This window comes from Orcinus orca, chromosome 5 (assembly GCF_937001465.1).
Source record: "Orcinus orca chromosome 5, mOrcOrc1.1, whole genome shotgun sequence".
Classification (NCBI taxonomy): Eukaryota; Metazoa; Chordata; class Mammalia; order Artiodactyla; family Delphinidae; genus Orcinus; species Orcinus orca.
Window position 1 is genome coordinate 50604019 of NC_064563.1, and position 17134 is coordinate 50621152.

Sequence of the window (17134 nt, forward strand, 5' to 3'; positions counted from 1 at the left end):
ATATAATCATGTATCATCTTATGATAAGTTCTTAGAGACATAGTTATAACTTACTTTTTATCAATTTCCTTTTTTTAATTTAATTTAATTTTTTTTTATACAGCAGGTTATTAGTTATCTATTTTATACATATTAGTGTATATATGTCAACCCCAATCTCCCAATTCATCCCACCACCGCCACCCCCCGCCACTTACTTTTTAAATTTCACTAAATTGTACTAATATGATCTGCGATATAGATTAGTATTTGACATACAATATACCATTTGGAAGAAAAAGCCCTTAAACTTGTAATTTCACTAACTTTTATTAGTCTGCAAACCTTGAAGTATCAGAGACAATCATCAAAATCTCCAGGGCTTCCCTGGTGGCACAGTGGTTGAGAGTCCGCCTGCCGATGCAGGGGACACGGGTTCGTGCCCCGGTCCGGGAAGATCCTACATGCCGCGGAGCGGCTGGGCCCGTGAGCCATGGCCACTGAGCCTGCGCGCCCGGAGCTTGTGCTCCGCAACGGGAGAGGCCACTACAGTGAGAGGCCCGCGTACGGCAAAAAAAAAAAAAATCTCCAGCACCTGGACACGTAATCACTTGATTACTTTTTTCAGTTGTTCGCTTTATTCTGGGTGCAAAATGGAAAAAGTAATGAACAAATGATCATTAGGTACTCTTTGACCACGAGAGTGTAATGACATGTTGCTCGTCAAGAAAATCTTCTTCCTCCTCATCCGTACTGCTTTCAGAAACTGTCAGCAAGGACTGGATTTCAGTATCTTTTTCAGAAGAGCTGGAAATACATGAAAAGATCAATACACAATATACAGAACCAGGTTTCAACTCTTCATTTATCTTCTGATCAATACTATACACGCTGAAGTCATCGGAGGCAGGCAGACGTGAGGGGGCTGTCTTAGACTGAGACCATAATTTTCGATGTGCCCAATACACCAAGCCTCCTTGTAGTGAGAGATCCCCATCATTCTCCCTCTCCCAAGAAATAAAGCCACAGTGGAACCAAGGAGAGAAGATTTTATGGTCTCTTGTTGTGTCGTTCATTGATGATTCAGAAGGTACTTCACAAACTTACAGAGTCTCCGGGTCATCGTTAAGAACATTCATCATTACATTGGCTCTTTAACAGAATCCCAGTGAATAGACTGCCAGATAAATCACCTCTTCTGGGTGCAGTAAATGAGGACTATGTGGATAGCCAGTCAAGATATGCCAAAGCCAAAATCCAGAACAGCAATTATATATTTTATTTTATGGTGGAAAGGAACTCATGGAAACTCTAGTGTGTTGCTGTCTGAAATTTGGGGAAAGACATAGAATGGGGGAACAGAGAGGAGCCTGCATAGTTCAGATATTTTGGTCCAAGTTATCTAGAATTTCAGCCGATGTATGCTACTAAATAATATATAATAGTTCACCCTGTGACAGATAGAACTCTTCTTTGGATTTTATGCCCAACACAGGCTAAACCAGCATTTCCTAAACTCTTGTTGGTGGACCAGTTCATATCTAACTGTGATTAAAAAAAAAAAAAAAAAGTTTTCACTGGTCTGAGAAAAGAAGGACAAGGTAATAACTTTTTCATGAAATTTTTCATTTTAAAGAACTGTGCTTTATTCTATTAGTATATTCTCTTTATATTTAGTACTAAATGTCTTTCCTTTTATGAAATGGTGGTGAGAGCATGAAGTTGGTTTAGTTACTTTGTTCTTAATGACTTTTTTAGGGAAAAAATAGCAACTTTACATTGATCCCTTAAAAAAAATATATTTGTGGTGTTAGAAATGCAAAAATCCTCGGACCACAGCTAAACGATTTCCTCCTTCAGAAAGACAAAGTAATGGACTCTTGATTCCCTTTTACTGCAATATTAGACTTCAACCAATCAAAGGAATTTACAATTCAAAGGATTTTTATTTTACATTTATCTCAGTCTTTTTAGAAGAATCCCTCTTCCTTTTTCAGGGAATTCCAGTATGTCAAAAGTAGCCTGATATGATACACTACTTTTCTGAAGATTTATTAGTATAACCCATGTTCCTTATAAACAGATCACCATCTCTAAATAAATGTTCTTATGTAAGGAAACAATGAAGTTATACAGATTAAAATATGCTATCATTAATGATCTAGGCTTGATTGCAAGGAGACTTCTCAATATTCCATTCTATACATTGAGTAAGAGGCTATTAACGCAAAGTGTTGAAATTCAGTAAGTTAATGAATGCAAGCAAGGCAACTGTTTTTCAATATAAGAAGAAATGCTGAAGGATTATTAAATTCCAAATGTTTTTTCATTTTCCTGACACACATTGTGTAGCAGAGAATTATCTCTTCATGTTAAAGTAAGAACTTCATAAGCCTTTCACTAAATCCTGATAATAGGTCAGCAAAGGACCTAAACATTTTACAAAGAATGGACATATAAAGTACACACATGAGGACAATCTTTCTTTTTGTAGTAAAGATAACGAGGTGGGGCTTGTCAAAAATTTTATTATGCACTGTCTGTACATATAAGCTGCAGATTTAACCTACCTCTGTTCCTCAACTCCACGTGGGTCCCTCGCACGTGAGCTCTTACGGAAATTCTGGGTAGTCTGACTTGTATTCAGCGAATGGTTGTTGAAGGCTGGTAACTCTTCTGAGGTTAGGCTGTAAAGTTTTTCTGAAGGATCTGAAATATTTTATTTCATGCATTGTCAACACATAAATTCAAGAAACACATGTACAGCATATGGTGCTGGAAGTTTACTCAAAGTAAACTACAAGCAGTACAAAGACGGTCAGTACAGATTTTCAATCATCTCAATTTTTTAGTATTGGTGGGGTGGGCTGAATGTGAGGTATGTTTGATCTGAGATTCCAAATGAGGGCATGGGTATCGTCACGTTAATCACACTGATTTATTTTTAGCAAATTTCCCAATTTTTTCAGCTTTTTTGAGATACAATTGACATGTAACATTGTGTAAGTTTAAGGTATACAACAATGTGTTGATTAGAGACACATATATTGTAAAATGATTACCACCATAGTGTTAGTTTATACCTCCATCATTCCACATAACTCCCATTTCTTTTTTGTGGTGAGAACATTTAAGATCTTCTCTCCTAGCAACTTTCAAGTATACAATACAGTATTACTAACTATAATCACTATGCTGTACATTAGATGCCCAGAAGTTATTCATCTTGTAACTTATTCATCTTATAAGTTTATACTGTTTGACTAACATCTCCCCATTTCTCCCACTCTCCTCTCCTGGTAACCACCACTTTTCTCTGTTTCTATGATTTTGGCTTTTTCTGGGTCCACATAGAAGTGATATTTGTATAGTTTTGGATAGTGTAGTATAGACAGTATTTGCCTTCCTCTATCTGACTTACTTTACCCAGCCACATTGATTTTTAGTATACGAATTTTGATTTTTTGACATTTTAAGTGTCAAATGCCCTGAAAATTCCCAAAATTCCAAAGAAAATCAAGTGAGCCTCTTTAAAGTTACAATACTGGGCAACTCCTAAACTTGCCTGAATGTTAAATACTTTATTATATCTTTTTATCTTCTAAGAATTAAAAGGTTTGCCCACACACAGTCTGAGGCAATGGTTAGTCTTGGAAAAGCTACCCTTTCTTTTTAGACTTCCTTGCTTTGTTTGGGTAGGTAATAGCCATGTGTATGTGAAAGGGGTGAAGCCTTAAATCTTCTTCATTTTCATGAATCTGGCCAGTGATTCAGCCTGAGTAAGGACAAATAGTACAAGCTAAATAAGCAAACATATCCTTATATGAACTACCAAAAAGTCAAGTATAGAAATAAATACAATTGCTATGTTAGGTCATAATGCCCTCGTTTTGTCATTGATAAAGTTGTAAGAGCCATCTAACTTATACATGAGGTTATGTTATGGAGACTTTTAAAACTTAAAACTACTGGCTGCTGTTCCTCCCTTCACTCTTATGAAAGCACCAAGATCAGAAGGACCAAACACCAAACTACGAGTATTATACACTTGACAAAAGATACTTTTGTGGTGGGGGGCTGGTTAGAAATAACTTGAAGTTTTTTGTGTTTTTGTTGTTGTTGTACGCGGGCCTCTCACTGTTGTGGCCTCTCCCGTTGCAGAGCACAGGCTCCAGACGCGCAGGCTCAGCGGCCATGGCTCACGGGCCCAGCCGCTCCGCGGCATGTGGGATCCTCCCGGACAGGGGCACGAACCCGCATCCCCTGCATCGGCAGGCGGACTCTCAACCACTGTGCCACCAGGGAAGCCCAACTTGAAGTTTTTAAGCAAGCAGAGCTTCCCCTACAGAAGGTAACTTAGATTATTCCTCCTGCAAGATAGAGCTCAATACATTTACGACTGAAAGTGTCCTTAAAACCCCAGTGACTTCTAAATTACAATACGTGGAGAAATTCAGTAGGCTGAGGGATAAGGCTGCGGCTCCCACCGCCACCCCAAAGCAAGCAGGACAGCTTTCCCTGGTCTCGTTTATGTTTGGGAACTCTCTATAAGATTAACTTTGAGAAAAACAAAAGATTCCTCAGCTAAAATTTTTGTCCCATCCCCACTTGCTGGAGATTAGGAAATTGAGGGCCCACCGGGGATTGATAACTTATTTAAAGTCATGTAACTACATAACAGAAGAACTGGAACTCAACCTAAGCTCTTTTAGCTCACCGAAATAATAAATCACTATGTTCCAGAATCTAATTCTTTAGCATTAGGCTACTATCTTCTCTCCTGTTTTTCCACAAGATGAAAGAAAACAGGCAGGCAAGGTCCCTTCACATACCCCGGTGACAGAGAATGTTACCCGTGGGAAAGCAGTCAATTCAGAATTTGGAATTGGTAGAACCACAGTGCTAAAACCCAATGGTGATACTTAGATCTAAGGAATCCCACCAGGAGAGAGATTCAACCTCTGTTAGGCATTTGAGTCCTAACTGAATGAGTGCAGAGCTAATTCAAATTGTGCAAATAGGATGAGACTATTTTTGTAAAATTATATTTCAGAATACCTTGTGAAGTTAGCAGGAACAAAGGTGACATCACTTGACTTTCAAGGCAGAGAAAAATAAAACTGCTAACAAAAACCCTACTGCAGGTTAGCGTTAAAACCTAAGAGGTAAACCGTACAAAAGCCTAAGTCTTCTGATATTCCTCATACAGGACCAAGGAAGACTGCATTGATGCTTACATTGGAGATTTTACTTTATAACGGTCAAGTCAGCTGATTGTTGAGGAGTGAACTGAAATTAAATCTTTTCTATCCCTGGAGTAAGAGTGTATGTTCTCTGATCACTGAAGAATCTCTTAAATGCAATAATAAAGAATGGCCAAGGAGGAAAATTGACTAAATACAAAGTTCTACAGTGTATTTCTAAAACTCAGGTCATTTAAAACATGTACATAAAACTTTATTCTACGGGGAAATAAACACATATGAATATGGGGATATATGTATACATATAGCTGATTCACTTTGTTATACAGCAGCAACTAACACAACAATGTAAAGCAATTATACTCCAATAAAGCTGTTAAAAAAAAAAAAAGAAGTAAAGAAGAAAGGCAGGACCAAAGAAACAGGTTAAAAACTTCAAAGAACAAAAACAAAGCAGACAGGCTATTTCCCAATAAGGAATTCACCACCAACAACAAAAACAAGAACTAGATACACATACAACGGACACCCCAATGTTCGGGAGGTGTGACAACCAGGACCCTCGCCCTGTAACCTGTGAGCCTGTGCCCAGCCCGCCAGCGTCTTCCTCCTCACCCACTGTCTTGCCTTCTTTATCCTCCATCCCTTCTCTCCTTTGCCTTCACTCTGCCCACACCCTCTCCCTCTCAAGTGATCACAATAGTGATTTGAAGGAAGGATTTCACACTGTTTAAGTGGCACTGTGGTCTGGTGGTAAGACAAAGGAATGTGGGGCAGACTTGCCTGGGTTTGTGCCTGGGGGCTTCTGAGCACCCAGGGGAGGCAGTTACTGCGCCATCCAGAGCCTCAGTTACTGTAGCCACACAGGGGGGACTAAAAGCAGCACCGGCCCCATCTACCTCACGGGGTAGCTGTGAAGATCAAATGGAGCAACATTTCATGGAAGAATAAACAGTGATTATTACTACTCACTGAATGGTTTCATATTCCTTACATCAGAATGTATTTAATATGTTGACTTTCACTTTTATGTGTCACTCAATTTTTTTTCCCAAAATTCAGATGCCCTAAAGCAAACAGATTGCCATTCTAACCCAACTTAACCTGACTGTCTTTACAAGGGTTATCTAGTTAATTAGCTAACTATAAATCCTGATTAGCCCTTTTACAGTGTAATATCTTACTTGATAGTCAACCTTTTAATTACTCAGGAAACTACTGCTTCACTCTTTTACTTCACAGGCAGTATGGCTACATCTGCTAATATCAGGTAGATTTTTATTCTTTCTTGTTTAAGAAAAAGTCTTTTCCTTCCTCTCTTTAATTACTTGGCTCAGTACCTTTGGGCTCGTAGAAGCATAAGATTGCCATGGAAATGTAAGGACCACAAAAACTCTTTTTTTTTTTTTTTTGCGTTACGCGGGCCTCTCACTGTTGTGGCCTCTCCCGTTGCAGAGCACAGGCTCTGGACACGCAGGCTCAGTGGCCATGGCTCACGGGCCCAGCCGCTCCGCGGCATCTTCCCGGACCAGGGCACGAACCCGTGTCCTCTGCATCAGCAGGCGGACTCTCAACCACTGCACCACCAGGGGAGCCCCACAAAAACTCTTAAACCACAAATCAGAATGAGTTTAAAACAAATGAATCATTTTTACCTATTGAAAAGATGAATGCTTTACTGTGTATTATTACTGATACTTTCTCATAATGCATATCTTCTGATATTTCCAAATTCTTCAGGCTATAACAATATCCCAAAACTGAAAAAATGCCTTGGTAAGTAAATTATACTGGTATGTTGAGTTCATTAAGGGAGTGACTATAGTGTTATTTACAAAGATATTTGTGGAGGGAGTAAAAATACAGCCTGAACTATAGCTAACTATAATCCTCAAAGTGCCCAGAAAAAAACATAGTTCTAGAATAGAAACAGCTTTTATATGTTTTTGACTAAAAACTGTACTTGTCAAGTGCACCATACCTTACTGTATGTCAAAAGCACCACCCATGGGTTTCTTATATAATTTAACAGTATTTTCAGGACAGACTATGTGCTGGGCACTTAAATGTTAAAATGCACGTGTGTGTGCATGTGTGTGTGTGGAGAGAGAAAATTTTTATAAACATAATATTTAATATATACCCGTACTCAAATTCAATCACTGAACAATTTTATGATAGGGCCTATTATCATACTCATCTTTCATACATGGAAACGGATGCAGCGTGAGTTTAAGAAAGTAATTTGCCCAATGTCAAGAAGGTAGGAATTTCAGAGTTTCAGAGCTGGACCCCTGGCCCCAGAGCCTGATTCTCAACCACCTGCCTGGCTGCCCCTTGTCTCCTGATTCAGCAGGAAGTTGTATCTGCAACCTGCATACATGTGCGCACAAACACACACACACATGTGCGCGTGCGCGCGCACATCCCTAGCCCCCTGCCGGCCCCACCTCCTTTTGAAATGGCTCTACTGTCAGCTTCAGCAATCAGAGTCAAAGGAGAAACTACTCAATGTATTATAGTTATTTTGTGTCTTTTCTTCTCCAGGCTCCTTAGCTCTTTTCCTAGAACTTAGAGGAAGTGGATGTATCTATCCTAGAGCTAACAGAAAACAAGTCAGAAGGTCTGCTGCTCACAAAAAGGCAGGTTTCACAGGGGTGCGAACTCATATATATTTGCTTAAGAGTCCAATTGTGTAGCTGTGTCTGTGTGACACCAGACCTCATGAAGTTTCTCCAGAATGCACCATGGGTAGTGACATGTAGGTGGAATTTTTCTGCCCAGTGATGCTGAACAGAACACAAAAGCCTGTGCTGAATCAGTGAATTTTCTAGAGTAGGGCCTGATTGCACCATAGCATCTGTCCCCTCACTGACTGTTGGGACGATTCAGCTGATGTGCTGTCCTCTTCCTTCCTCAGCTCCAGGTGAGTGTCTCCAAAGCTGTGCACTCATCCAAGGCCAATCTTCCCAGATAGAAAGAGAGCTGTTCCTGGGTAGAGTGTGTATAAGTGATTGCATTCTGCTCCTGAACTATCAGAAAGCCCTAGCGGTTCACAGGCTACATAGTGGGTGCTTGCTTTTATATATGAAAAGTTATGTATTCTAGTGAAAATATTGGTGTTGGAGTACGAGGAAATGAGTGACACGGAGAAAAAGTGAAGCATGTAAGGACAAACCTGACAGAGGAAATGGAAAAGCTGAGAGGTTAGAAACAAAGAAAGACTACTGTTTTTAAAATATTTCATTTGTAAATAATGGAACTTATCAATTTATCAAAATAAAAAACCTTTCACCTTCTGATTTAAAATTGTATGATTATCCTTTTGATCCAGTTCAGACCTGACATGCTTCATTTTAGAATTGGCTTTTAATGTGAGAATTACCTCCAAGGATATTTCCATTTGATTTTTAGTAATGTGGAGTCAGGCAAATGAATGACGGGTAAAGATGGACCACAATCTCTCCTCCCCCAACCCCTAATGAAATGAATGGAAAAAGCAGAAAAATAAAAAATAAAATAAAATCATAAAAAGAACCAAAGGAAGAGGTACAAGTTCACATAATAAACTTTGACAAGGGATAACCAAAGGAATAAACAGAAGATTCATTCAGGTATAGCTGGGGGCTACTGCTGTCCACCCCCTCCCCTCCCCACCCAGTAAGCACACAAACTAGTAACAGGAAAAGGAGAGTCATCTAAGGTGCTGACAAGTCTCACTAATACCACACGGATTTAGAGAAAAGTGGGTGAAGGGGAAGTAAGGAGAAAACATTATAAATATTTTTAAGCCCTAAAACATCCACCAGAAGACCTCAGCAGAGGCAAGAAAATTGCAAACTTGCAGGTGTCCCCCCAGGGACAGAACACACCTGAAATCAGGTCCAGTAAAGTTTGGTGTTTAATAAAATCCAGAAAAAAAGACAAAAGAGCCCAGATCCTCCAACAAAAGAGGTTAAACTCCCCAGTCCTTCATGTATCCTTCCTGTGCCTTTGAGCCAGCAGGGTACAGAAAAGAGTGCAACAGCCAACCCCCAAACAGTAGCTCCGAAGAGAAGATTAACACATCTCAGTACAGGTGGAGAGGGTTTCAGGGAGAATGCAGTCTCACTATATCAGAAAAGACAGAAGATATGAGCAAAGCCACCCACAATGCATGTGAGCAAGTAAGATACATGGAACTGACAGCAACTAGTTATGCAAACAAACTGGAATCCAAGAATCCACAGCACACAAAGAATGATTCAATGAAAGACCAGTCTGGTAGATGACAGATCAAGACCATAACAAAACTCCCCCATAAGTCCTTGCGCTACAGAAGAAATAATGAAAATGACATTTTTAAAAAGAATAAAACTAATATCAAAGATCAAACAACAACATGTCAGACATCAAAAAGGATAATAAATTAAATGATCACTTGTTCCTGGACTGGATCTTGCACCAGGAAAAAACAAGCTATAATGAACATCACTGAGACAATTTGAAAACATTAGATACGCACTGTGGATTAGAGAATTATAGTGTATCATTGTTAGATTTCCTGATTTTGATCATTGTGCCATGGTTATATAAGAAAATGTTGTTGTTCGTGGAAAATACACTGAAGTTATTTTTTAGAAAAGGGTCATGATGTTTATAACTTCTCAAATGGTTCAGAAACAGTGTTGTGTTTGTGTGTACATATACGCAAATGAGGTAAGAGACAAACAGGTGGTGAACTGGGTAAAGTGTATATGGCAGTTCCTTGTACTATTCTTGTGTTCTTGCAAATTATCTGTAAATCTGAAATTATATCAAAGTAAAAATTACCAAAAAAAGTCAAAGCAATACCTGTAAAAGGCTAATTTATTAAGTCAATCAATAAAGAATGGACTAAAACCAGCTGAAAATTGAAATTCTGACATAGAAGATGTCAGTAAATGCAAAGGAAGATAAAAACAGGTTAAAACAGTTGAAGAAAATGTAAGAAGATCCAACATAAACAAAACAGGTCTCAGCAGGAGAAAGCCAAATGGAACAGAAAAGCAACTCAAATATACAATAGCAGACAATTTCTCTGAAAATAAGGAGGAACTTAAGTGCTTTAAGAATGCTGAATTACTGGGCTTCCCTGGTGACGCAGTGGTTGAGAATCCGCCTGCTGATGCAGGGGACATGGGTTCGTGCCCCGGTCCGGGAAGATCTCACATGCCGCAGAGCGGCTGGGCCCGTGAGCCATGGCCACTGAGCCATGGCCACTGAGCCTGCGCGTCCAGAGCCTGTGCTCCGCAACGGGAGAGGCCACAACAGTGAGAGGCCCATATACTGCAAAAAAAAAAAAAAAAAAAAGAATGCTGAATTACTGACACTGAAATATAATCCTGGTCCGGTAACTGAATTTCGAAGATTAAGAAGTTCTTCTAACATCCAGTCAGGAAAGGAGCAAGTCACATGCAAGAGAGAGGGTGAAGTAAAAAATTGGAGACCTCAGACTATTTCACAGCAAATTCAGACCCAGGAGACAATGAATCAGTATGTTCAAGGTTGAAGAGAAAAGTGACCCAAGGAAATTACCCGCAGTCAATCTGCCATTCAAATACAAAGGTAGCAGGCATTCTCAAACATGACAGGACTCCAGTAATAGAGCTACCATGAGCTCTACCAGAGGGAAAGAAGTATTTGACAATTAAATTCAACCAAACAAAATTTAAATGGAAAAACCATGCCAAAGGACTAACTAGCACCATATCCAGGGACAGAAGACACTGGAGAAATGTTTACTGAGCGCAGAGGAAAAGAACTGTGATCCACTAAATTAATCTAGCTAACTTGCCAATTGACCATAAAGATAAAACTCAGACATTCTCCAGAATACCACAATCAAAACTTCTAGAAAAGAATCAAAATAAAAGGTTCAAAATTGGGAAGTCTTATAAAAATGCAGAATCTCAGGCCCCATCCCAGACATAAGAATCAGAATCTGCATTTTAACAAGACCACCGGGGGATCTGCGTACACATTGAAACTTGAGAAACACTGCTTCAAAAGATCTAACAGGGCTTCCCTGGTGGCGCAGTGGTTGAGAGTCCGCCTGCCGATGCAGGGGACACGGGTTCGTGCCCCGGTCCGGGAAGATCCCACGTGCCGCGGAGTGGCTGGGCCCGTAAGCAATGGCAGCTGAGCCTGTGCGTCCGGAGCCTGTGCTCCGCAACGGGAGAGGCCACGACAGTGAGAGGCCCGCGTACTGGGAAAAAAAAAAAAAGATTGAACAGCTCACTTCTCAAAGTGTGGTGGGCAACGGCTTTTATAAAGCAACAGAGATTAGCCACTCACTGAGTTTGTAGGAAGGAGAAAAACAATTTTTTTATGTCCGCATGAAGGATGAAGGTCCTTAAGCCACAATTTAACTGTGTATTATGTGAGCTAAGGGGACTATCTCTGATATGGCTGGGCACCCACATGTTTTATAACATTTTCAGGGTGACATTGGGGGATAGTCAAGAAAACAGACACAAAGGTTGATGGTTAAAAGAGAAGGGAAAGGCTTGTTTTCTTGGAGGATGATATGAAGAATCAGGTGGAAGGCAGAGTTAATGTTGTCTATGGTGAAAAAATAGCATTACCTGCAGGATTTCTCAGTGCATTTAATTCTTTTTCCAAACTGTCTAAGGTTTGTTGATCAGCAGTGTCGTCTAAGAAAGGCTCGTCATGGTCAGTATCATCAATATATTCAATTTCTGAAATTTCAGAAGCAGCTCTAGAGAGTGATCGAGCAGCTGTATTTCTTGACCAGGGATGAGAAGAGGAAAGGCGGCTGGAACTTCTTTTCACAGAGTTGCAAAGTGGTAAATTTGCTGTTGAAGGTCTCTGTGATGTCCAGCCTAAAATAAAAAAAATTTAAATCAACGGTTTTAAAAATTCTGAATGAGTGCTTAAAGATACAAAAGACCAGTCCCCTGAACTTAGAACAGCTAAATTCATGCAACAGAGTTTATGAGAAAATGAACTTTAGATTATCATCCATTTTGGTTTACCTCAATTTGTGAATCCCGAATTACTTTCCCTATGTCATAAAGAACACTTCTGGGTTATTCTTCCCAAATTTTTTCTACATTCAGAGAAAGGCAAGCTAATTTTAATATTAACTAAAACAAAACATCTGTAAACCCAGTCAATTCCACAACAATTCAACACCCCAATCTTATCATCTATCCCATAGCCAACCACTGTGCCCTGTATCTTCAATTCTAGGACAATGCCACACTGTGCCTTGTAAGAGGATAGGATAAACATGGTATCACTTTCTAGTGGACCAATTTTATTTGATGGTGTGTAACATTCTTCTATTAAAACAGATATGGAGACAAAATAGACCAGTATGCAAAATCTTTTAGAAAAACACAGGCTTTAAAGAAATTGAGAACACATCTCTAATTTTGCTAAACATGAGTTCACTCTCAGCCACTCTATAGGATGCTTCAGTGGAAAAGTTCCAGAAGCACAGATCTGAGTCAGATTATCACTTTGTTCCAGTAGGGTAGTGACCACTTTATCTTGATCTATTTCAAAGGTTGACTTAGTTGGTTTCTTCAATATGTGTGTTTCTTTCATAGTAAGAAAACATAATCCGTTCAAAACATACTAACAGAACATAACTATATATCATTTGGTACTGCTCACAAGGTTCTTTAAAAAAGGCCAAGGGAATGAATATTCAAGGCATAAATTTGGAAATGCATAGTGCAGGTATATTGTTAATATCCTGAATCATTGTTCTGATTTAGATAAATATAGCTAGCTAGTGGGAAGCAGCCGCATAGCATAGGGAGATCAGCTCAGTGCTTTGTGACCGCCTGGAGGGGTGGGATAGGGAGGGTGGGAGGGAGGGAGACGCAAGAGGGAAGAGATATGGGAACGTATGTATATGTATAACTGATTCACTTTGTTATAAAGCAGAAACTAACACACCATTGTAAAGCAATTATACTCCAATAAAGTATATATAAAGCAATTATATGCCAATAAAGATGTAAAATATATATATTAAATGTAAATAATTTATAAGATAATCTTGCGTTCCCTTAATATAAATTGCCTTTGTGTAAAATATTGGATTCTTTAAAGAAGTGCTATTGTCATTATCATAAAAGTCATGATTTGACTTAACATATGCCATATAACATTATGCCCACTGTATTGACTCAAAGGAAAATGTAAGATTTAGAAGGGTGGCTACAGGCAATTGTCATGTATTAAACGGTTAATGATTCTTGAGTTTGTCTTTTATTTTTAACTTAAAAGATCTATTTTGAAGGTAGCTACTACCCTAAGAAGAATCTTAATGCAGTATGTAATTATTTAAGCAATTAAAACTGACTAAGGTAAGTCCCAAAGGGCACCAATTTTAATGAACATTTCAGAAATCAATTTTGAAAACAATTTTTGTGGGAGTGAAATTGTGAATAAATTAAGATTCTGACCTTTTTGTGTCTATTTGTGGTCAGAGACAATTCTGAAGAAAAATAACTGACAAAAACGTGCCTATGTTTTTTAAAAAATAAATGTAAATATCCCTAAGATTTATTTTAATGACTAGAATTTGGAAATGATTTTACCTGTAATATGTAAGGAATCAATATTTTATTTATAGCCGTCAAGAAAAACAAACTTGCCATTCCCAAGAGTGAAGTAGGAACAGTAATGGTGGAAGTAAAGGTCAGAGAGTATAACAGTAATTCAGCTATATAAATAGAAACTTCTAGATCTATGGAGAAAACCACACCCTTCTATTTGTATTGTGCTATGTCTCAGTCAAAATTAAAAGGAATTTAAAACTCGTTAAAATAAACAAACAAGGACACCAAGGGGGGAAATCGGCGGGGGGGTGGGGGGGTGGGATGAATTGGGAGATTGGGATTGACATGTATACACTGATGTGTATAACATCGATGACTAATAAAAAATAAATAAATATTAAAAAATAAACAAACAAAAGAAGTTATTAGGAAGAACTGGACTTCTGCCAACACAGGCAAACATGAGGTGAGAAAAATTTAACATAATGTAGATGCCCTTCAGAAAATTCAGGAGAGTACAAACGCTTGCTGAACTCTTATAACAACATCTGGCTGCTACAGTATTAGAGGTTAATTGATCCCAGCTGAGAAAAAACAAGTACACTGGGGTTGGATCAGACTTATGCTTAGCACACAGCAAAGAGACAGACCATCTTTCTTACTGGACATATACTCAAAGTGTAATTTAAAGTACCTAAAACATAGAAAGACAGTGAGGCTTCAGGTTGGTCCTTGATTTTATTTTGTTCATTTAGGTATGTCATTTCCTCTGGTGTTTCCTGTATAAGCTTATTAGTGTTATTGCTAGGGTTAAGATTAGAGAACCAGTTAAGATGGGCACTAATGAAAAATGCCACAACTAAAGGGATCATCCCATATTTTTTTTTAAAGTCCAATTTGTAGATTATAAAAAATAAGAAATTCCTTTTGGAAGTAACTTATGCTATCATTGGCAATGTAAATAATATTCCCATATATGTTTCAGGAACTCTTAGAAAATACATTTTTTTAATGTATAAATTCTCAGTAATTTACACAGTGGAGCAAGAATATCAAAAGACAATAATGTTTTGCGACCTTTATCCAGGGAAAAAATATTGAGTCCTTTGGTCAGAATGCTACTTGTTATTGAAACAGTATGCAAAAAGCATGTTGCTCTGCTTATGTTTCATCCACTTCTAATGTTTTATTTAGAATAGTAATAATTACTATTGTATTAAAGACTTCAGTGAGTGATTAATATTTTTTATATATCGGCATTCTTATGCCCATTAATGTAACCCAAAGCACCATTTTACATTATTTTCCCAATATTTCACTGGTCTTATTAGTAATCATAGCCTATATTATTGAGCTAATACCAAGGACAATTTCTTCTGTTATATTTATAGTATAACTGTGATCAGTGTTAATCTATAATTTCCTCAGATTACAGAGATAGGAAGTCGGAGTCGGGGAGCAGTAGGTTTGGGTAGCGGGTGGGGAGAAGCAATGGACTTCCTGCTCAACACACATGTATTTCATGGCTATCATGTTTTTACATTCACAAACTTAAAAATCTTACAGAAAGAGGAATTCCTTTATATACTGGCATCAGTTCAGAACATAAGATTTCTGTAACTTGTGGCACAGTCAGGAAAATTTCATTTTTATTTCAGGCCACTATCTCTGTCCAGAAAGGCATCTCTTTCCACCTCTAACTGGGAAGTCTTAATAATGCTTTAAGATTTGGCTGAAATGTCACCTACTCTCTAACATCTTAAATATCAACATGTTTCAATGGCAAAGCAATCATTTTACTATCTCCATTCCTAAAAGACTGCACATGCATCTACCTCTATTATAACTGATCATATGTACTATTATTAGTTACCTATCAGTCTCCAGAAGCATGTTACTCGTGGTTCTTTCATAAACCTTTTATTATTAATACATATGGTAAGGGAAGACATATGGGAACATATGTTTATGTATGACTGATTCGCTTTGTTATAAAGCAGAAGCTAACACACCATTGTAAAGCAATTATACCCCAATAAAGATGTTAAAAAAAAAAAAAAAAGAACTTCATATAAATGGAATCATACAGTAAAAACAACAACAAAAAAAAAAACAAAAAAAAATACATATGGTACAATTTATGTATTTACATGTCTAAACAGCAGTTTTCTCCAAGTATGATTTTTGGACTATCTACATCAGCATGACATGGAATTGTTGATAAAATAAATGCAAATTCCTGGACCTTATCTCAGCCTTAATGAATCAGAATCTCTAAGAGTGACAATGAAAAATCCTCATTGCAACAGGTTTCCCAGGTGATTATGTTCATGCTCACATTCGAGAGCCTTTGAACTGGACTCTAAGCTTTCGGGCTTCTGGGAAGAAGGTTTATTTTATATCACCAGCACCAGGCCTCAAGTAGGTGCCCCTTCAAATGTTTTTTATAGTAAATTATTGATTTCAACTGATCACTCTAAGTTGATACTTAAAGGCATTTGGCTACTTACATATAAAGATTTGTCTTGGGCTTCACTGGTGGCGCAGTGGTTGAGAATCTGCCTGCCAATGCAGGGGACATGGTTCGAGCCCTGGTCTGGGAAGATCCCACATGCCGTGGAGCAACTAGGCCCATGAGCCACAACTACTGAGCCTGCATATCTGGAGCCTGTGCTCCACAACAAGAAAGGCTGCGACAGTGAGAGGCCTGTGCACAGCGATGAAGAGTGGCCCCCGCTTGCCACAACTAGAGAAAGCCCTCGCACAGAAACGAAGACCCAACACAGCAAAAATAAATTAATTAATTAATAAACTCCTACCCCCAACATCGTCAAAAAAAAAAAAAATTTGTCTTAGTAACAAATTCTCATAGCATGCATGTGAACTTGTTTTTAATCAATATATAGTGACTTTAAGAAGTATCTTTGACTGCCTCAGAAGGAAGCAGCCAGAATATTTAAAGCTGCCCTAGACTTTGATGTGAGAATAGGTTCCTAATTATAGAGCCAAAAAATATTTATCATAAATGAATGGATTTTCCACTAAAAAAAATACCTTTTAAAATCTGACAGGTTCTCAACATAAATGCACATGGAAAGAATCTAAACTAGCCAAGTAGTTTTAATCATAGGATTTAGGGCAAGAGAGACATATAAACCTTACATATTTGGACAAATCATATGTAATTAAATTTCTAGCTTGAAGATGGCCTTTAGACGAAGGCAAACAGTCCCCTTTGTCAAGTGTTTCTCCCAAAGATCAGGGAACGTGCCTTATGCAACCATTTTCTCCCAGGGCCCGGCACAGTGCTGTCATACTCAACACGTGTATTGAATTGCCTTAATTCCTCAGTCATCTATTACAACTTCATATGAAATTCAGCACAAAGCAAAC

General features: G+C 38.3%; 1 protein-coding gene across 4 annotated transcripts in view; it reads right to left on the reverse strand.

Annotated features, from left to right (window-relative positions):
• Positions 1 to 290: 290 nt before the first annotated feature.
• Positions 291 to 17134, reverse strand: part of ZBBX (zinc finger B-box domain containing) — a 113506-nt gene continuing 96662 nt past the window's right edge. For all 4 annotated transcript variants that reach the window (XM_049710504.1, XM_049710505.1, XM_004270585.3 and 1 more), the window contains 3 exons: positions 11789 to 12046; positions 2550 to 2688; positions 291 to 786 (listed from right to left, as the gene is read on the reverse strand). In XM_049710504.1, the coding sequence (XP_049566461.1) occupies positions 660 to 786; positions 2550 to 2688; positions 11789 to 12046 (524 nt within the window). In that variant the 3' untranslated portion in view covers positions 291 to 659. The remainder of the gene's footprint in view (positions 787 to 2549; positions 2689 to 11788; positions 12047 to 17134) is intronic.